This window comes from Ursus maritimus, unplaced genomic scaffold (assembly GCF_017311325.1).
Source record: "Ursus maritimus isolate PB19 unplaced genomic scaffold, ASM1731132v1 scaffold_7, whole genome shotgun sequence".
In the NCBI taxonomy this organism is placed as follows: Eukaryota; Metazoa; Chordata; class Mammalia; order Carnivora; family Ursidae; genus Ursus; species Ursus maritimus.
In genome coordinates, this window is record NW_024426885.1 from 15,498,365 (window position 1) to 15,520,766 (window position 22,402).

The following is a 22,402-nucleotide window of genomic DNA, read 5'->3' on the forward strand; positions in this document are numbered from 1 at the left end:
TGGTACTGGTACACAGACACAGATCAAAAGAACAGAGAGCCCAGATATAAACCCTCACACATGTGGTGAAATGATTTTCAAAAAGAACACCAAAACCATTCAATGAAGAAAAGACAGTCTTTTCAACAGATGGTGCTGGGAAAACAAAACATCTACATGCAAAAAAATGAAAGTGAAACCTTACCCTGCACCATAAACAAAAAAATTAACTCAAACTGGATTAAAGACCTAAATATAAAAGCTAAAACTTTAAAACTCTTAAAAGAAAACATAGGGAAAGGTCTTTATAACATTGGATTTGGCAATGATTTCTTGGATATGACACCAAAAGCCAGAGAACAAAAGAAAAAAAATAGATAAATTGGACTATGCCAAAATTAAAAACTTTTGTGCATCAAAGAACATATCAACAGAGTGAAAAGGCAGCCCACAGAATGGGAGAAAATATTTGCAAATCATATATCTGATAAGGGGTTAATATCTAGAATATATAAAGAACCTTCACAACTCAACAAAGAGACAACCTGATTTTTAAAAAGGGCAAAAGACTTGAATGTTTCTTTAGAGGAGGCATACAAATAGCCAATTAGCACTTGAAAAGATGTTCAACATTACTAATCATTAAAGAAAAGCAAATCAAAACGACAATGAGATACCATTTCACACAAGGTGACTATTATAAAAAAACAAAAACAAAACAAAAATAACAAGTGTTAACAAAGAAGTGGAGGAATAAGAACCCTTGTGCACTACTGGTAGGAATGTAAAATTGTGGCTATTACTGAAGAAAAAAAAAAAAACAGGAAACAACAACTGTTGACAAGAGTGTGGCAGAATTAGAACTCTGTGTGCTGCTGATGAAAATGTAAAATGGTGCATCTGCTATGGAAAACAATATGGCAATTCCTCAAAAAATTAAAAATAGAATTATGATATAGTCCAGCAACTCCTCTTCTAGCTATCTACCCAAAAAATGTAGAGCAGAGACTTAAATAGATAGTTATATACCCATGTTCACAACAGCATCATTCACAAGAGTCAAAAAGATGAAAGCAACCCAGGGGTCTATCAACGGATGAATGGATAAACAAAATCGGTATATCCATACAATGGAATATTATTCAGGCTTTAAAAATGTGAAAACTGAAAAAAGCAAATTAGAAAAAAAAATGGTTCATGAAAGTGTTGATTCTTAAATGCAAAGTTCCTAGATAAACGTAGTAACATAATCAGGGACCTTAATTTTTTAAAAAATTATCTTTATTTTCATTGTATTTAAAGCCTCTTGTTAGGATACCTGATTTAAGAACTTGACATATGTATAGGATCATAGTGAAATGGGGACTTGAGGTATTACCCTACATAAGTCTTGATCAGTTCTTTAATGTTTTAAAAGAAATTATTTTAAAGAATGTTAAGTTTCATAGTGAAATTGAAGGGAAGGTATAGAGATTTCCCATGTAGTTTCTACCCCACATTTGCATGGCTTCCCCCATTGTTGACATCCCCCTAGAATGGTACATGTGTTATAATTGATGAACCCATACTGACACATCATAATGACTCAAAGGTGTAAGGTGACATTAGCATTCACTCCTGGTGTTGGCCATTCTGTGATTTGAACAAGGGTAGAGTGACCTGTATACCTCATCACGGTACCATACAGAGTATTTTCACTACCCTGAAAATCCTCTGACCTCCACTAATTCATCCCTACTCCACCTGACCCCCTGGCAACCACTGATCCTTTAACTGATTCCATAGTTTTGCCTTTCCCAGGATGCCTTAGTTCGTCATACAATGGCTTTTCAGATGGGCTCCTTTCACTTAGACATACACAAGATTCCTCTGTGTCTCTTCATGGCTTGATAGCTCATGGCTTTTTAGCACTGAGTAATATGCCATGGTCTGGATGGACCACACCTAGTGAAGGACGCCGTGATGACATACAAGCTTCGGCAGTTACGGATAAAGCTGTTACCGCATCCACGTGCAGGTTTTGTGTGGACATACATTTTCAACTCCTTTTGGGAGAAATTTCAAGGAGGATAATTGCTGGATCCTATTGCAAGAGGAGGTTTAGTTTCCTAAGCTGCTGCCAAGTTGTCTTCTCAAGTGGCTGCCCTGTGCTCCCTCCTGCACCCCTGCCCCAGCGACAGCTAACACTCCTGCTGCTCCACATGCTGGCCAGCATTTGCTGTTGTCAGCGGTCGGGACTGTCACCATTCTAACAGGTGTGGAGTTGTATCTCGTTTTATTTATTTTATTTTTTTTTTAATTGTGGGTCCTTTGAATTTATTTTTTTATAATAATTTTTTATTATGTTATGTTAGTCACCATACAGTACATCCCTAGTTTTTGATGTAAAGTTCCATGATTCATTACTTGCGTATAACACCCAGCGCACCATGCAATATATGCCCTCCTTAATATCCATCACCTGCCTATCCCAATGCCCCACCCCCCTCCCCTCTGAAGCCCTCAGTTTGTTTCCCAGAGTCCATAGAGGGAACAATATTCTAGCATATACTACATGGATGAACCTTGCAGGCATTATGCTAAATGAAATAAGCCAGTCAATACACAAATACTGTATGATTCCACTTATATGAGGTACCTGGAGTAGTCAAATTACAGAGACAGAGAATAGAATGGTAGTTGCCAGGGGCTGGGGAAGGAGATGGGGAGTTACTGTGTAATGGGTATAGAGCGTCATTTTTGTAAGATGAGAAAAGGTCTGGAAATAATGGTGGTAATGGTAATACAACAATTTGAATATACTTAATGTCACTGAAACTACATTTAAAAATGGTTAAAATGGTAAATTTTATGTTATGTGTACTTTACTATAATTTTTAAAAACTGATTAACCTAAGGGGTACCTGGGTGGCTCAGTCAGTTAAGCAACTGCCTTCAGCTGGTCATGATCCCAGGGTCCTGGGATTGAGCCCCACAGCATGTTCCCTGCTCAGAAGGGGAGTCTGCTTCTCCCTCTTTCTATCCCTCCCGCTGCTCTCTCTCTGACCCATTTTCTCTCTTTCAAATAAATAAATAAAATCTTTAAAAAAAAAACTGATTAACCTGATGACTAGGTATAAAGCTATGAGCCATGAACAAAAACTCAATCTCCATTTCTTCTTATGTTCAATGGAAAACTGGACTAAGATCTATTTTTTTACTAAAATATTATATGAGCTTGTGACATCTCAACTTATTGTGATCTATGATCTATTGTTCTCATTAAGTACCTGAAATAAAACTGAGATTTAGTATTTTTTTCCTCAAAGGTAAACTCAAAAAAAAAAAAAAACACCAATGATTAGAATTTGAAAAGCATGATCCATACCTGATATAAAGCAAGAGAGTGTCCATATCTCTGGAGAGGACCCCTTGATAGACTTCCTACATTCCATATACTACTTTCCAAATTGTAACTACAAGCAAAAAAAAAAGAAAAATGCTTTATAAGCTAAGATTCATTTTTGGTTTTTTAATTTGCATATGCTTTCCTCACTTATATTCAAATATTCATTAAATTCAAAAATAATTATAACTAATAATCTCATAATTTTATGTACCATATTAGAAATTTTTAATAAAGACTCATTCAAGACATACCTACTCTAAATTAGAATTCAATCACCTAAATGTGTAATATACATTAATTTGACTAGGCTATTTATTACTAGAATTAATTTGTTCAATTATCTTTAACAATTTCAACCAACTGATTAGCCTAGATAGTAAGGGAGTTATTCTGCATTTTCAATTTTTTTTTTAAGCCAGCTTTTTCTTTTCAAAATAGATGAAAATTCTCTCCATTTTTACAACAGCCATTCGCTTTATGTATTCACTTGTATTCTTTTACACAGACTAAGCCTAGCATTATATAAATTAACTAAGAAGTATGCATTTCCTATGCCAAATATAACACGTCCATAGATCACTTTCTGAAATAAAATGAATCTAGTAAGAAAGAAGCTTCTGTAAAAATAAAGTACTTACTGGATTAAAGGATAAAAAAAGAAAATTAATATTTGTTCTAAAAATATTTATGTGAAAACAGAAGTTCCAAACTATGAATCTCAAATGCTTATCCAACAGAACTCCACCGTCACACTCTACACTCAAAAGTTCCCCAATTTGCCAAAACATACAAAGGGAAGCACCCAGCTAAGAATTGGCTAGATCATTGTTTAAGAAGCTCATTATCAATTATTTCCCCTCATCTCTTTCTTCCTTCATCAAGAAAGGTAAGAGAGCTCCCTTCACACACACACACACACACACACACACACACACACACACACACACACAAAGAAAGGGTTACCAAAAATTGTCTTCTATATTTTGTTTAACTTATTTCCTACCTTGGAATTATAAAATACATGTGTATGACATAAATGAGGAAACACAATCAACCTACCACATCTGCACCCAACACACTGCTTTCCACCAACTTACCATAAATTAGGGCCCAGCAAACTATTTCTGTAAAGGGCCAGACAGTAAATATTTTAGGCTTTGTGTACCACATTGATCTAAAACATCCTTCTTCGGTTCTTTTCTACAGCCCATTAAAAATGCAAAACCATTCTTAGCATCTAGGTCCTCGGCCCCTCCTAAGCAATCGGCTGTTGCCTGCTATCAATAAACTCTATTTGTTCTCCTGGCGCAGATCCCACAACATTCTAGCAGTTCTCCCATCTCTTTCCTACATCACTACTTTCTGGTCTTACTAGAGAATTCCCATCAGCACAAAAACATGATGTTATTTTTCCCCACTTACAAAAAAAGAAAAAGAAAAATTTCTCCTGACCTCACTGCTACCCCTTCAAGCTATCACCCCACTTCTTTACTACCCCTTTTCTTCCTTGCCCCTCCCTGCACCTCTCCACTTTCTCTTCAGCTAACTCCAAGTAAGCTTTTAAAAACATCACTCTAGCAAAACTGTTTTTATTAAACTCAACTTCTTCCTGCTAAATCCCTGGCTGCTTCTCAGTCCTAATTTTCCTTGACCTGGTTAATCACTAGCGTTTGACACTGCTAATCAATCCTTCCTCCTCATAGTCTCTTCCCTTGCCTTCAAAGACACCACACTCTCCATTTTCTACCTCACTGGCCACTCCTTTTCAGCCTCCTCAGCTAGTTTCTCCTCTTTTCCCCGACCTCCTAGTGATATAGTGCTTCAGGCTCAGTTCTTGGTCCTCTTCTCCACCTAGAATTCATTCCCTTGATGATCTCATCCTCACTCAAGCCCTGTTTCTACTCTTCCTCCCAATCCCAGTATATTCTTAACAAAGTAGGCATAGTGACTCCTTTAAAATATGTCAAAGCATGCTCAAAGATTCCCATGACTCTCAAAAGATCTATAACATTCTACATGATCTGTCTCTCCCCCCAACTATCCCAACGATTTCATGCTTCCCTCTTATGTATTCCGTGAAAGTCACAGGGGCCTCCCTGTTGCTGCCTGAACTCTCTAAGTAGCTCCCATATTAAGACTTTTGTCTGGCTCTTTTCCCTGCCACCAGATAACTGCACTGCCAGTGCTTAATCTCCTTTAAGTCTGTTCAGTTATCACCTTTCCCGTGATGCGTACCTTGACCACTACATTTATAACTGTAGCTCTCTCCTCTTTGCACTTTGTGATTTGCTTATCCTATCTTGGTATCTATCTCTATAAAGTGCATATATACAATTTACTTACAATGTACTTATTTATTATGGTAATTATATTTCCTCACTAACTCCATAAAGATAGGGACATTTATTATGTCCACGGATATACCCCAAGTAACAAGCATACCGTAAATATTCAAAACAGTTTGCTATGCCCATAAATACATGTTAATTCTCACTAATGTCAATATATATGTTCTGTCAAATATTTTAATTTAATATACTAATACAGAACTTTTATATTCTACTGAATAATTTTGTCTTAAAATGTAACATCTAGGGGCACCTGGGTGGCTCAGTCAGTTAAGCATCTGCCTTCAGCTCAGATCATGATCCCAGAGTCCCAAGATCGAGTCCCACATTGGGCTCCCTGCTCAGCATGGAGTCTGCTTCTCCCTCTGTCTCTCTCCCCAGTCGTGCTCTCTTTCTCTCTCTCAAATAAATAAAATCTTTCTTAAAAATGCTAAATATTTTTTTAAAATGTAACATCTATACCTCAATTAAATTCTATAGAAGATAATCTGACTTATGACTGACATCACTTCTAAAAGCTAGTAAATATCCTTACCTACCTGCAACTGAACTACATTCAGAATAATAAAAAAAAAAAAAATCTCTAACCTGTGAAAACAGCAACCAGGTTACTTCTAATCTCACACCTCAAGGCTTACTACAAAACTAAACACTATAAGCAAAGAACCAGGTTGCAGACAAAAAAAAAAAAAAAAGTTAAACTATCTGAATCAAATGAGAAATATATAAATTCAAGAGAGTATCAAGTGCTATTCACCACTTAATTTTAAATATGCTACTAAACTTGTAGAGAACACAAACTTTTAAGATTCCCATGTTTCCCTAACACTGTACTCCATCTTCACAACTCCACTTTGCAAATACTACAATTTAATTCAAAGTTTTATTTTCATAGACTTTTCATTTTCATTAATCACAGTTAATTTCCTTCTCGTTTCCACACTTAAAATCTTACTATTTCTTCAGGTTCTTTTTTTATCTTAAAAACTCGTTTAATCCCACCAACTCACCTTCAGTTCTTTCTAGAATATTTTATCCTTCATATATTGTGATACATAATTCTAATTCTTCACTTATTTACCTATAACTCTTCCTTTCCTTCCTCTCCAGAGGAAAAATAAAGTCTTATTTTAGACTTTAGTTCCAATCGTATTCAATCATAGTTTTAAAGCAATCTCCTCTTAAACACAGACTTTTTTATATTCTCCAAATTAACAAGGTTAATATTTTCAGTTCGTAGGGTTGCCAGATAAAATATAGGATGCTCAGTTAAATCTGAATTTCAGAAAAGCAACCAACAAATTTTTAGTGTATGTATGACCCATGCAATGTTTGGGACAAAAGCAAAAATACGTATTTTAAAAATTATATGTATATTGCATATTGCAAAGAGCCTACATGCAATATATACGATGTTACAATGAATACTAACAAGGTCAGTTCTGATTGGTTAATGCCCAAGTTGTACCAGTTATATTATTATATTGCAAACAACACTGATAATCAAATTACTCCTTCTATTTCCTCTTTTATTCTGTTAATAGATGGATGATAAAATACAATCAGCAGCTGAAAAAAAAGTCAGATAAAGCTGCCACCCATGTGATTTCTCATATCATTCAATCATGCAGAGAATAATCTCCATTGCGCCAATAGCAAATGAATGATTTATTTTATAATACTGGCACTGTGTTCCCAAAAGCTTGTAACGTAAAAGCTCAGGTAACTTAAAACTTACGGAACAAACTGAAAATATTTTTATATAAGCAATTACACTTCATTCTAAAAGAAAAATAAAAGGTGGCAGGATTTTTAATGTCTAATACAGGCATGGCCCCCTACTTATTTGAAGTTAATATTTTCATACTAAGAATTTGTGAAAAGCACTCTCTAGAGAGGTAATGAAATTTCTACAAAACTAACCTAGATGCACAATGACAAAAAATTAACTATGGATATATTTAGTTCATATATTCTCAAATCAGTCCCACGTAGGAAGTAGATACTATCACTGATACAACCATTTATAAATTTGGACAGCAATAAAGTAAGACATTTAGTATAGTCTTATTACCAAAATAATCCAAAAGATTATGAACATCTAAAAAAAAAAAAACTTACTTCAGGACCATTTGAAAAGAACTGTAGTTAAAAGTATATCCACCAATCACCCACATAAATTTCCCATGTAAAACTGCTTTATGGGAAGCCCGACCTACAGAAGGACTGAAGGGTTTAACATTTGGCAGAATCCAGTAAGACTCAGTAGAGGGAACATTCAAAGAACAATCAGGACCTATCAAAAAAAAAAAAAAAATCAAACACAATGCATTAAACAAAGACCTTAGATTATAGAAACAGAATATATGGATTAAGAGAATTTAAGAATTCAATGCTCATGATATTAGTAAATGCAATATACATAACAAATGGTCTGAAATATAACTTACAGGAAAAATTCTAAGAGCAAAAGTAATGCCTACAGGGAAAAAATTCATATACCCAATCAGACATAAATACCACAACCTCAAAGAATCATTTAAATAATATAAAATTTCATATTTACTTTAGTATGTTACTAGAATGTTAGACTGCAAATCAATGTACTCAAATCCTGATTTGGTCACTGACAACAAGTGTGACCTTGGGCAAGTCTGTTTCCCTCTCCCATCATCAATCCTTCATCTATAAAATAGAAATAACAATCAATCCCCTAAAGATTATTATAAATTTTTAAAAGACAATGGAAATGAGAGCATTTACAAATTATAAACTATTAAACAAATACAAAAAATAAAAATTACATTTCTTCTTAGTATCATTATTATTAAGAACAACCAAAATTGGCAGTTGTAGGAAGGCTTATTATCCTCAAAAGAAAAAATTATTATGCATAATAAAATAAAAAGTATTAATAAGTGCAGGATAACTTATGTAACTTTAAGTTAAAAACACTGCCTTTACCGACTCATCATTCATGTTACTCATGAGACTTGGTTTCCTCATCTGTAAAATGTAGGAGACTAGCCTAGATCAGGTTTCTCAGACTTAACTAATTGAAGGAATGCTCCTGAAGGAAATATATTTTCACCAAACTTAAGGTTCATAAATTATTTTAATTCTAAGGAAACTAAAATACACTCAAACAAAACTAAATATAAATTCCTTATGTTTGAAGTTCTTTTATAAATATAAAACCAACAAAAATTTATAAATTGTATATAAACAAACATAAAATCAATAAAACTAATGTTTACTTAATATGATAGTGACATTGTTTTGTTCAAAGTAAATCATTGGTCCCTATTGAAAATGATATTACTATAGCACTTTTTTAACATAACCTTAGCATACCTATATTATATTGACATAATTCTCCCATCACTTTTCTTTCCTTTACCTTTAATAAATATTTTAAATTCATATAATATGCCATATTATCATTTGAACTTCACTTCACAAAAGCATCAGAACACCTCAGTAATATTCTTTTTAGCCTATAATAAGCAATATTATTTGGTCCCAAATTGATAGTCAACAGGAATGTTGACATGGCAATCAAGTGATATTTTTACTCAATTATGAGATCAATCACTTGGCTTAAATGTGTTAATATCAAAAAATTTTAGATTATCTTGAATCACAAAATTTTAAAACTTCCCAACAGACCCTGATGTGAGAAACATTAACGTATACAGTTTCCATTTGTTTATTTGTTCACTCACCCATGCATTCATTCATCTTCAAAGTCCTTTTCAATGCTTACAAGCTATGAGTGTATTTTTCAGGTACAAACTAGGTAGCATTCTAGATTATCTCTTTGATAATGACATAATCGTTTAAATCAGATACAGAAAATGTTACTATTTCTAAGTGAAAAGACTATGAACTATTCCTTGGTAACTGAAGAAATTTAAGGAACATACTGCTGTCAAAAAATTTTTTTTAATTCCAATTCTAAATCACTTAGAATTCATTTAATTCAGGTTGGCAAACAACCCGCGAGCAAACTCCAGCCCACTATCTGTTTTTGCAAACAAAATTTTATTAGAACACAGCATGCTCATTCATTTAAGTATCATCTATGACTGCTTTTGCACTAGTAGAGTTGAATACTTGCAACATAGATCATATAACCTACAAAGCCAAAACTCACAGAAACAGTTCACCAATCTCTAATTAAACTAAAGAGAAATGAGATCATATGGACATTATATATAAGTAATATATCCATTGGTATGAAATTTTGTGGCTTGTTTTCTTAAAAAGGAAATGTAGATTTATTTAAATTACGTAAGTCAGGAATAATAAAGCAAATAGGGTAAAATGTTAACAGTAGGTGAATCTGGGTAAAGGGCACTTGGATATTCTTTGTATTATTCTTATTCTTGCAACTTTTCCATAAATTTAAAACTTTCTAAATAAAAACTTAAAAACAGTCTACCACCTAAACGGCACGGAGTCGGGAGCAAATACCTGGGTATTACTTCACAAAGAGCTTGATAAAGAATTAACAGCATGTAAAACTCTTGAGAGTCAGAACTATATTTAAAGCAGTAATATGTTTATGAAATCTGTGCTAAAGCAAAATATTTCAGAGCAGGTTTGTGGTAGGCTAAATAATGCCCCCACCCGAAGAAATCTAGGTCCTAATCACTGAAACCTGTGAATGTTACACCTTATCTGGCAAAAGGAACTTTGAAGATATGACTAAATTAGAAATCAAGCTGGGAAGTTTATCTGGATTAGCCAGGCAGGCTCTAAATATAATTACAAGTGTCCTTACAGAGAGGGAGATCTGAATACAGAAGAAGAAAGCAAAATGACCACTGAAGTTAGCGGTGCAGCAAGCTTTGAAGACTGAAGAAGGGAAAAGTCCTGGGAACTGCAGCCCTAAGAGCTGGAGAAGTCAAGGATACAGATCTTTTCATAGAGCCTCCAGAAGGAGTGTGACCCTGCAACTCCTGAGATTTTACCCAGTGAAACTGACTTCACACTTCTTATCTCAGAATGGTAAGAGATTAATAAATGTCTATTGTTTTTCTTAAAACAGCAGTTACAAGAAACTAACACATAGCTAAATTTATTAATTTATTTAAATATTGTTATTTAATACAGAAAAACAGGATTCTAGAGGTTTTTAAAATTTTACTCAGTAATCTAAAATATCTAATTTTCTACACAAAATAGCAGTCAAAATTCTTCTTATCTTTGTTACTACTGTACCTTATATTAACTTCTAGCAATTATTAGAAGGAATGTCTATAGTCAAACTCTACAGATTGTCTTTATTTTGTTCTAAATTAGTAAGTTTATAAATAGAATGAGACTTATGAATATGGCTTAAAATTTAAGGAAAATTAGGTATCTTAATTTGCAGCCTTCTGCATTCTATAACTAAAATAATTAAAAATGTCATTTTATAGGGTGCCTGGGTGGCTCAGTTAAGCATCTGACTTGGGCTCAGGTCATGATCTTGGGTCCTAGGATCAAGTCCAACATCGGATTCACCCTGCTCAGCAGGGAGTCTACTTGTCTCTGACCCCCTGCTCATTCCGTCTCTCTCAAATAAATGAAGTCTTTAAAAAAATGTAATTTTATAAACTGAATATTAATTTAAAACACAAATAACTATAAAGAATACATTATATACAAAGCCTTTGCCATCCATTAAAAAATCTAACATTGATATCTACATTTAAGGCCCTCCAAGACTCCCTTTTTATTTTTTATTTATTTTTTTAGAGGGTGGGGGAGGGGCAGAGGGAGAGGAAGAGAGAGAATCTTAAGCAGGCTCCACACTTTGGGCAGGGCTCAATCTCATGACCCTGAGATCATGACCTGAGCCAAATCAAGAGTAGAATGCTTAACTAACTGAGTCACCTAGGCACCCAAGACTCCCTTTTTATAAAAATACATCCATGAAAAGTCCTCTATCTACCACTTCCTAATGTGGCCCCTCCTGCAACTTCTCCACATTAACTCTCCCTGCTTAACTTCTCTCTATCAATACGGGAATCTCCTCAAGGTATGCAGACCTCAGCTGTCTGGAAAAGGATGTAATAAACTAATTCATGTTACAGTGAGGATTTCATAAAGCTTTAATACACCACCTTTTCCACACGTTATGTGTCGTTTAATAACCCAAAGAGCATAAATGAATTTCTAATGCTGTAACTTTAGGCATTAGTAAAGGCTGCTGAGATTTTTGAGGGGAAAAAGCTAGTCTACAATCATAGAGAGTAGAATTATACTCTGATCCCTCCCAAATGTGTATCTCCAGCCCCACAACCCCTCTTGAATTTCAGATTCAAAGACAAACTGCCTACATGACATCTTCACGTGGGTGTCTAATAAATCATCTCAAACTTACCATGTCCAAAACTAAAATCCTAACTCTTCCCTTTCAAATCTGCTCCCTCACCAGTATTTACCATCTCAGGAAATTGCACCTCCATTCACCTCACTGCTCAGGGCAAAGACCATGGGGCTTTTCCTGAGTTCTTTCTTTCCCCCCACACTCCATATCCAATCCAACAAATCCTGGACTGACATTCATTAGGTATGCAAGTGTACAGCCTTTCTGATTATTAAAATATGGAAAGGTTTCAAAATAAGTAGACGCTGCCTCAAGTACCTGGCCTTCCCTCCCAGTTCCCCTGGCCCCTTCCTGAGGTAATCCAAACCTCTCCAATCAACAACCAAAGGTGTGACGCCTGGCACAGCATGGCTCATCCAGGATCTTGCTCCAGTCCTAAGGCCAGCATCCATTCTGACTGGGTGGTGTCTGAGTATCTGTACTTTACCAATTATAAACATCTTTCAATTCTGTCACTTCTACTAGACACCAACCACCAATTCCTTCCTTTACAACTACCATCCTAGTCCAAGCCACCGTGCATTCACCTGGACTATTTGGAACAACAGTCTCCATTCTGGTTCCCTTCTCATCACATTCAACTCTCCACAATGAAACCAGAGTGATTAAAAATATAAATTCACTCCTATCATTCTCCTAATCAAAATCTTTCAATGGTTTCCTACACTCAAACAAAATGAAAAATTCCTAACATAGCTTACAACCCCTATATAAGTGGCCTCAGTATATACTTACTGAGTGAATGAATGAAAATAACCTTAGAGCTATAAAGATTAAAAGCATGAGCTATGAAGTAAACCTAGCTTTCTACTTATTAGATATGAAACCTTGGACAAGTTACTTCTTCAAGCTTCAGATTATATCAGAAGAGCATAGGATTCCAAGAAGATAATATGAGATTATACTTAAAATTAAATAGTATAATAAATCTCCCTTATAGTAATCCTATTCTTATTAAGTCAATCCCTTTATTTTATATATAAGAAAACTAAGTCTACCTGAGACAATCTATTTTAATAAAGCCTAGTGTCATTAGATATTACAAATATACATGTCAAAGAAAAAAGGAAAATTACAAGTAAAAAATTCCTATAATCCCAGGGGCACCTGGATGGCTCAGTTAGGCATCTCACTCTTGATTTTGGCTCAGATCATGATCTCAGGGTCATGATCTCAAGATCGTGAGATCAGCCCCAAGTCAGGTTCCACACTGGGCAGGGAGCCTGCTTGAGATTCTCCCTCTGCCCTCCCCACCTCAACTCCACTCTCTCTCAAAAAAAAAAAAAAACAAAAACCTATAATTGCAGGAAAATCAAACTGAGAAAAAATTGCAAAGATAAAACCTAGAACAAAGAAAGAACTACAAAGTTTTTAAAGTTCTTCCAAAGTAATTCCAGACTACTAAATTATATTTCTTCCTTTCCAAAGTATTCTAATTATTTTGCACTGGAAAAGTTTTTCTAAAGGAATCTATCTCTAATTTTATGAGAATCAATACAAAAAAATATATTTGTTTTACACAAATGAAAGTTATAAAATAACTTTGCTTCCATATAAAGAAAGATAAAAATTTAAAGTCTTCAGATGAGTGAAACAGCAATTCCCCAAAGGTCCCAAAATTATGAATAGATTTATATACAAATTTTCGATGTTACTAGTGAACCTGTAATTGCTATGTCCAAAGATGCAGAAAGGAAAACCTAGCAGTAAAATTTGATCTCTACCAACAAGGAGGGAAATGAATTGCTCCTTACTGATTAATAACTTAACAGCATGCTTTGATTTCTAAACACAAGAATAACTCTGAGTGGAGTTTCTCTGTACCATTTAAAGCTAGAAAAGAAGCCAAAAAGTTATCCAGTCAAGTAGGATTGATTTCAGGGGAAAAATTAATCTCTCTCTAGAATTTTGGACTTCTTGATACAGTTTTAGCTCATACTTTTAATTCTTATTTAATCTAAGTCATCATGAAAAAAATATTTTACTATTAAGGTGGTATAGACTTAAAGGGCCAAATTATATTTCTTTTCTTTTTTCAGTTCTCAATTAAAAACACTAAATAAATGCTAACTTTGAACTGTGCCAAATGTAGATTGTTAAGCCAAATTTCTATCAATACCTCTATATTGCAAATATCACTTTGGCATTTTAAATAGCTAGTAACAGAAATATATAATACATATACATATGTATATACACATTTATATACGCCCTCTAATAGTATCTCTGGTATAGTGTATCAGCTAGATTTCTTTGGTTGTACACCACAGAAACTAATTTTGACTACCTTAAGGAAAAATGGGAATTATTGGACAAATTCGGAGAATTTCAAAATGAGGTTACAAAATCAAGTTTAGAATAGGCAGGTATCTGGATTTATCATCCCATCAAGACTAGTCTCACTAAATGAAAGGCAATTTCCCAAAAAGAAATTGGATTGCTAATAGAAAAGGGAAAAATACGCTGAGAAGGGAAATTTTAAGAGAGGTGTATGTAACTTATTGTAATCATTCCAGAAATAATTTTATGACTTAGTATGTGCCCTGAATCCGAAGTTCTCCAAGTAAAAGGCAAAACAAGGTAACAAGAGTAAGAGTCATTTTCTAACACCACTGAAAAATCTGATTTTGTTTCAGTATCTGAAATATTATAAACATTTTCTTGGCCCATTAAACCAATCTCCAAAGGCCAGGCATGAATTCAGTGTATTTTAAATGTTCACAGCTGTTTTGACAATATTTTAATTTTATAGAACAATGAATTGTGTGAGTAGTAATCATTATACTGTTCTGTTCCAAGAATATTTGGTTCTCTCAGTTCAGGTCAATGATGCAATTATAATATAGAAAGGAACTGTCCTGTTAGCAAAGAAAAGTGCTTTTCAATGTATTATTTTGAGTCGTGGAAGGCTTAAAACAAAGCTTTATGGATGTTGGTTCTGAGTAATTGAAAATGATAAATATAGTTAGCTAAGATTGAGAGCAGGATTTGTTTGTTCTACTTATATAAGTCAGAGACAATAATATAAGTGCTTGTAAATATTTCAACATCAGGTAAGCTTCTATAAGGAAGGAACCTGTATGTCTAGCACAATAGCCCATGAATTGTGTTGTGATTCCCAGCTCAGTCTGTTCTATTCTCTCTCTACGCTCACTTTCCTGGTGATCTCATCTGATTTCTTGGCTTTAAGTATCATCAATAGTTTCCAACTTAATATTTTTAAGACACAAATTTATAGCTACAGTACAGACCTCCTCCACTAAACCCCAACTGTCTCCTCAATGTTTCCTCCTAGATGTCTAAAAGACATCTCAAACTTCACATACCAAAATCAAACTAATTTTCCTCCTAAACTCTTCTTCATATCAGTTGATAACAACTCCATCTTACTCTGTAGTCTAAACAACCTCAAAGCCATTTGGACTCTTTTCTTTCTCTCACCCCCTCCCATACCCGATACATCAGGAAATCTAATTAACCCTGCTTTAACATTCCCTGCAGCACTCCAGCCATTCTTGTCCCCTCAGCTGCCTGCCCACACTACTATCACCTCTCATCTGGATTATAATTATAGCAGTAACCTCTTAACTGGTACTCTGCTTCCAGGCTTCTCAATTAGAAGCCAACAGGAACCTTTTAAAACTAAGTCAGATTGTAGCAATCTTCTGCTCAAAATTTTTCAATAGCTCCCCATTTCACTTAGGGTAAAAGTCTAAATCCTTACGATGGTCCCCAATGCTAAGGGTTAGCTGATCTGGCTCCATTTTTCACATACCTCCATCGCTCCAACAACCCCTTAACCCCATCCCCAAACCTCTCCCCTATTCTGTAACTTCTCTGAGCTCATATCTGGCTAATCTCCCATCAGTAATTCAATTCCAGGCACACTGGCCTTTTGGCTGGTCCTCAAACACAATAGGCATGTTTCTACCTTAGGACATTTATACTGACTGTTCCAACTGCCTGGAATATTCTTCTCCTAAATAACTATATAGCTAATTCCCACAGTTGTACCAAGTCCTTGCACAAATGTCACCTTCTCAATAAGGCCTAAGCTGACCACTCTATTTTAAATTGTAACTCCCATCCCCAGAACTATCCCTCTTTCTCAGCTCTACTTTCTTTTTCCATGGCACTTATCCCTTTCTAATATACTATACTTATAACATGTATATTAGGTTTATTGTCTACGATCTGTCTCTCCCAGTTTGAATATAAGTAAGCTACACAAGGATCCTTGACTTCTTTGTTCCACGATGTATCTGAAAGGCATAGAATAGTGACTAGCACTTAGTAGAAGCTCAAAAAATTTTGTTACATAAATGAATGAATTAGTTAATAAATCTTATTTTGTGCATATATGTGTGTGTGTGTGTGTATATATATATATTCTCAATGTTACCTTTAAACAATTTTTCAAATAGGTTAGGGATAAAAACTTCATTTTATTGACCTGCAAAAAGTCAGATCTGCTGATTTTACGAGTGGGAAGAATGAACTAAAAGAAAAGAATTTAATTTGTACATTACCTGTCATTAAAGTTAAATAAAGTAGAGAGACCATGTTTATTATTATTAAATGTAAAAAGGAAAATGTAATTTATCCAGTGAATTTCTTCAAGGTGCAGCCTATACTCTGATGTGTACTTGTACACTATTCTAAAGTAACTAAGCATGCCCTAGTATATGACGAACCCAGGGAAAAAAAAACACTTCAGGATAAAAATACTCATGAGTTTAAATTAAAACATCTTATATTTTTCTAAAACAAACAAAATTACCAAGTTTTCACAACTTGAATGAAGTCATAGAGGTTAAGTGTATGTTCTGGTAGTCAATACTGCCACCTATTGGCAAATGTTAAAATCTAAAACCAAAGGATTGCAATAAATAGAAAACAAAGAATCCAAGAACACGTGCTGAAATTCACTTGTTTTTCTCAATATTTAAAATTATTTTTTATAAATTAAGTACATTACATAATTTATTAGTCTTCATCTTCTGAAACACTTCTACTTGAATGTCTATATATCATCAAACTAGCAAACTAATACATGTCTAATTCATTTATTCAACTCCAGAAACCAATATTGCACTGTATGTTAACTAAGTAAAATTTAAATTAAAAATAATAATAATAATTCATTCAGCAACAACAAAAAACCTGAATGCCTACTACATGTCAAGCACTATAATATGTACTGGGAACACAAAGATGATCAAAACATAATCACTCTTCACTTCATGGAGCTTATACTCCGTAGGAAAGAAAATTAAAAATCACACATACATAAATGTGATAAATGCTATAAATTTAAAATGTAGGGTCCTATGAAACCATATAACAGGAGGATTTGCCCTGGTCTTAAAATGTTAATGGAGTAAGGTATTCCAGGATGAAATTCAGAAATAAGAAAGGCCGAGACATAGTAAGGGACAAAGAGGCATGAAAGAAACTGAAATAAGTTCAAATAAAGTATGAGTTTAAATAAAGAATCAGAGGCATTATATAAAACTATCAAATTCTCTGATTTATATACTTAGATATCTTTTAATCAATATTTTAAAGGCTTAAAACAACAAACTCCAATCCTTATATGAGAACCATGTCTAAAACGAACTGAAATACTGAAAACATGAAGAATGTCCTGAAGATATTTAAAAGGACTGAACAATAGAATTAAGCAGGACATTCTGGAATAGGAAAGGAACATCACAGGAACAATCTTTAAATGGTTAAGTAATAGTCTTGTATATAAAGACAGTGACCTATTTTTCATCTCTATAAAATAGGGGGAAAAATGTCTTGTGTGATGGATTAAGAAAAAAAAATCAGACATTAAAGCCTTCGGGCTTATTTTTTTAACCCGTCTACTCCCACCATTGATTCCACATTGCAAAGTTTTTCTGAGTAGACATAGAGAACTACTTACACCATTCCTTGTCAATTAAGGCAACAATCTATGTTTTAAAATATTTTATTTGGATTTTGTATTTGTTTGAGAGACTCCAATCATTTCAACCCCCTTCCTGTTTGGGAAAATCTCTCTTGTGTGAATTCTGTTCAGAAACAGGATCCCGTCCCACTACATAAATCAGAAAAGTTAAATTCTCTATTTATGTATGTCTAGGCAGCCAAGGTATGAGTAAGACCTCAACCAAACAGATGCTACTAAGCAGGACTTTGAATCTTCACAAGTGATACAAAGATGTAGGAACCATTCAGAATTCTTTCTAGCTGTGCCTGAAGCATGTACTTTGCACAGTAAGGATGCCAGTGGTGGGATCCCAGCGTCCAGTGGAGTGACACGAATATCATAACCAAATATTCTTGTGGCTTCATCTTTCAGGTAGCCATGAACCTACCCACCTGGCTTTCTGTTGTACCTGACCCTTTCCAACCAAGGTAACTCCAGCCTTTCATCTCTCTTCGGAGCTACTGGGAACCCTTCTGTATTAGTTAGGGTACAGGTTAGGAGAACCAAAACTAAGTTGCTTAAATAAGCTAAAAGTTAATTTCTCCCTAATGAAACATTCTAGGGGCAAATGAGCAAGTAATACTGGTTACTAAAGTTATTGTCATCCACCACCATTTGGAAAGATCTCAATGATCTAAAAGTTCCACACAGCACTTCCACTAGTGTACTATTGGCCTGAACTTAGTACAACAGCCAAACTAGCTGCAAGGATGGCTAAGAAATGTGGTATGTAGCTGGAAGGCCATGTGCTAAAAACAAGGGAAGAATAAATTCTGGGAGACAATGGTCTCTGCCATACTTTCCAATAGGTGCCTTTTCTGCTCAAGTAAGCCAGAACTGTTTCTGCTTATAATCAGACTTCCAGGGATTCAGATTTTGTTTAATTTATGTAAAGAAAGAAACCTGGAGCCACTCTAATTAGGGAATTGATGGCCCGGGGGTGGAGGGGGAACCATACAACTTGGAGACTGCTTCGAAAATTAATGTTCTACTGTATTCTCTACATATGAACATAAACTCAATTTGTTATATCATGATTTGGATGTCTTTTAAAAATTCCTCATCTGTCTCAATGTTTGGAAGCCATCTTAAAAGAAAATTGCTTTTTAAAGTTGCATTTTCCCCTCCTGTGACTTATTGGGACTTAAATAATTTTATTAAGTGAAAATCATCACAGAAGCAGATTGAGCCCACAGAGGCCTCTACCATTTAAATAATCTATTTAATATGTATATATCATCTCTGACAACCATACATTATGACAAAATTACACATTATACAACAAATTTGTGTGCTTTTCAACATGCTACTTAGTATTTTCTTTATTCTTTACTATTTCATCTTTTGGGGTTTGTAAGTGCTCTCTACAGGAAAGGGGGGATAGATGATATTGATGGTGCCATCTACCATTAAAACAAACTCCTGTGTAATTTGGAAAAATTCCTCAAAGAGTAAAAAGATGATAGCAGATGATTAAGGAAGAAAGAAGAGAAAGTTAAGGGAGGAAAAAGTATGGTGATGGGTGAGCAGAAGTCTTCGAAGGTGTCCATAAAAAGCTAAATTAGAAATGTGAGGAAGGGAATCCAAGACTTAACACAAAGGTGGGCTTCCCCTCTGCATTTGTCCTCCTTAATAAAATCTCAGTTTCTAGAAAGCAACCCTTTTTTTTGTATACTAGCATAGAACCAAACAGAGTAAGTAAAATTAACCAACATAGAAGAATAAAATATAATGGAGGTAGCAATAATCTGTTATTTTGAACCCAAAGAATCCAATTTCAAACAACACATTACAAAAAAACTGCCAGATTTTGAATCTCACAGATTGCCTCCGCAGCTCTCATTTTTAAATATCTCAAGTTCTTTTATCATTCCCCAGATGTCCTAGAAAATAATCTCTCTCTCGTTTTCCCCTCAATGATTCCTCCCCATTCTACATATCTGAAATAGAAACTTCATTCCCCCCTAACAGCTCTGGTAATAATTCCAGCTATTTAAGCTACACTTCCTTAACTACAGAATCAAGGATCAGGTTTGAAGCTCAAAGGAACCAATCTCCATATCATCTGTCATGAAAGAAGCACAAATATCACTTTCACCAAGCACTCTACCCTCAAAACATTCACATCAATTCAGAGATCAATTCTTTAACTATTAAGAATAGTGGTATAAAAATGTGTCTGATTTCCATACAGCATTTTATATTTATAAAAAAGGTATGTATAAAAATATATACATGTTTCTGTGGGCATACATACGCAACTATTCATATTATCACTCTGCTTTAAACGTGAACATACCCAGTATTTGCTACCCCATTTCCAATTGCTTACAGACATATTTAAGAGTCAGGGATTTTCTTTGACTTGAGGCACTACTTTGAAAAGAATAATAAAATGTGAAAGGCCAACAAAAGCCAAAAAAAAAAAAAAAGATAACATTTGAGTCAGATATTATAAACCCCCAGAAAATAAAGCATTTTAAAGGACTAGTAAAAATAAATAAATAAATTAAATAAATAAATAAAAAAGGACAGAGATGTTCATAGCGAACAGCATACAGATGTATTCCTCTTCTGTTTTCAAGACTGTTGAAATGAGATGGAGACTGAGAGCAGTTGAAGACCACTTCGAAAAACACTATGTGCCTAAGCTGTACTTCTATTTCTCAGGCCTTAATTTAAATAGATTTAAATATATTCCTGATGTACCATTCTCTCCATAGAAAAGGATATCATTTTAGTTTCAAGACTAAAATGGAAAAAGAAATGGTGTATTGAGGCACTTTTTAGGAGAAGAAAGGTCACAAACTCTTAAAATAGCCACATGGTAAGATACATACTCCTATAATTAAAGAACAGAGAAATCTGTCTCTGTCATAAACATAATAGGTAATCAAATTCAATTCCATAAGAAATCACTGGTATTTTGTGTCAGAGTAACTAATTTTTTTAATGAGGTAACAGAGGTTTAAGATGGGCATAATTCGGGGCGCGTGGGTGGCTCAGTCGTTAAGCATCTGCCTTCAGCCCAGGGCGTGATCCCAGGGTCCTGGGATCAAGCCCCACATCAGGCTCCTCCGCTAGGAGCCTCCTTCTTCCTCTCCCACTCCCCCTGCTTGTGTTCCCTCTCTCGCTGGCTGTCTCGCTCTCTGTCAAATAAATAAATAAAATCTTTAAAAATAAAATAAAATATGGGCATAATTTATACAAAGCCTAAAATAATTTCTCTAAACAAGTACTCAACATACTCAGTAACATTTTTTTTTAAGCCATCTAAAGAATGATGACTACAAGCATATGAGGAGCACGTTCTCTTTGGTTTTTACTTAGGTCTGACAGGACATACTGTGGCTGCCGCTTCCCTGTACTGTAACAACACACAACCGTGTGACTTCAGATTACTCATTTCTTGAGTCAAGGCTACCTCAACCAACACGATTAGCATGCTGACACAAAGCAAGCTCTCAATAGGTAAATACAATCATCACAAAGTAAGCTCTGGATAGGTAAGTATACGGATCACTAGACGTACCTCTTAATTCCACAATGACAAATTTTATGATTTTATAGCAAAATATCTAAATAAGCTAAAACTGTTCAATGTAGCCTAAAACTAATATTTAATCACAGATACTTATAAAAAACTGTTTAGAAATTCTTCCCTATGGGGCGCCTGGGTGGCTCAGTAGTTAAGCGTCTACCTTTGGCTCAGGGAGTGATCCCCAGGATCCTGGGATCGAGCCCTACATCAGGCTCCCTGCTCTATTGGGAGCCTCCTTCTTCCTCTCCCACTCCCCCTGCTTGTGTTCCCTCTCTCGTTGGCTGTCTCTCTCCCTCTCTGTCAAATAAATAAATAAATAAATAAAATCGAGAAAGAAAGAAAGAAAGAAAGAAAGAAAGAAAGAAAGAAAGAAAAGAAAAGAAGAGAAAAGAAATTCTTCCCCAGGAATCTTGCTTTTGCAATAAGCAGCTGAGATCCTTAAAACTAATCCTTAATGAAATCTTCTTTTAAATACTTAAAAAAAAAAAAAAAACTGTTCTTTTTAAAATAGCCACAAGAGGTCAGTCTTTCCTAAGAAAGAAGTTAAACATCCTGCTGTACCTTGGAGGACAAGCATTTTTGCAGTATACTATTACCCATTACAAGTCAAATTTGAATGCAACCAGCATTAAATCCAGTCAAGTCATCAAATCTTCAGGATTCAACAAAAAATTACAAGAAGATTGTATTGATCACACACCCACAATTTAAAAAGATTGCCATATATAACTTCACTTGATTCTCAAAACAAGGTGTAGACAAAATCTTTACCAACTCTAGTTGTTAAGAA

At 34.6% G+C, this 22,402-nt stretch overlaps 1 protein-coding gene across 1 annotated transcript in view; it reads right to left on the minus strand.

The window, feature by feature from the left end:
* ATRNL1 (attractin like 1) overlaps window positions 1-22,402 on the minus strand; it is a 756,768-nt gene that overhangs the window by 696,585 nt on the left and 37,781 nt on the right. Inside the window, exons 6-7 of the mRNA XM_040623807.1 lie at window positions 7,837-8,011; window positions 3,347-3,434 (exon numbers count right to left, since the gene is read on the minus strand). Of these exons, the coding sequence (XP_040479741.1) occupies window positions 3,347-3,434; window positions 7,837-8,011 (263 nt within the window). The remainder of the gene's footprint in view (window positions 1-3,346; window positions 3,435-7,836; window positions 8,012-22,402) is intronic.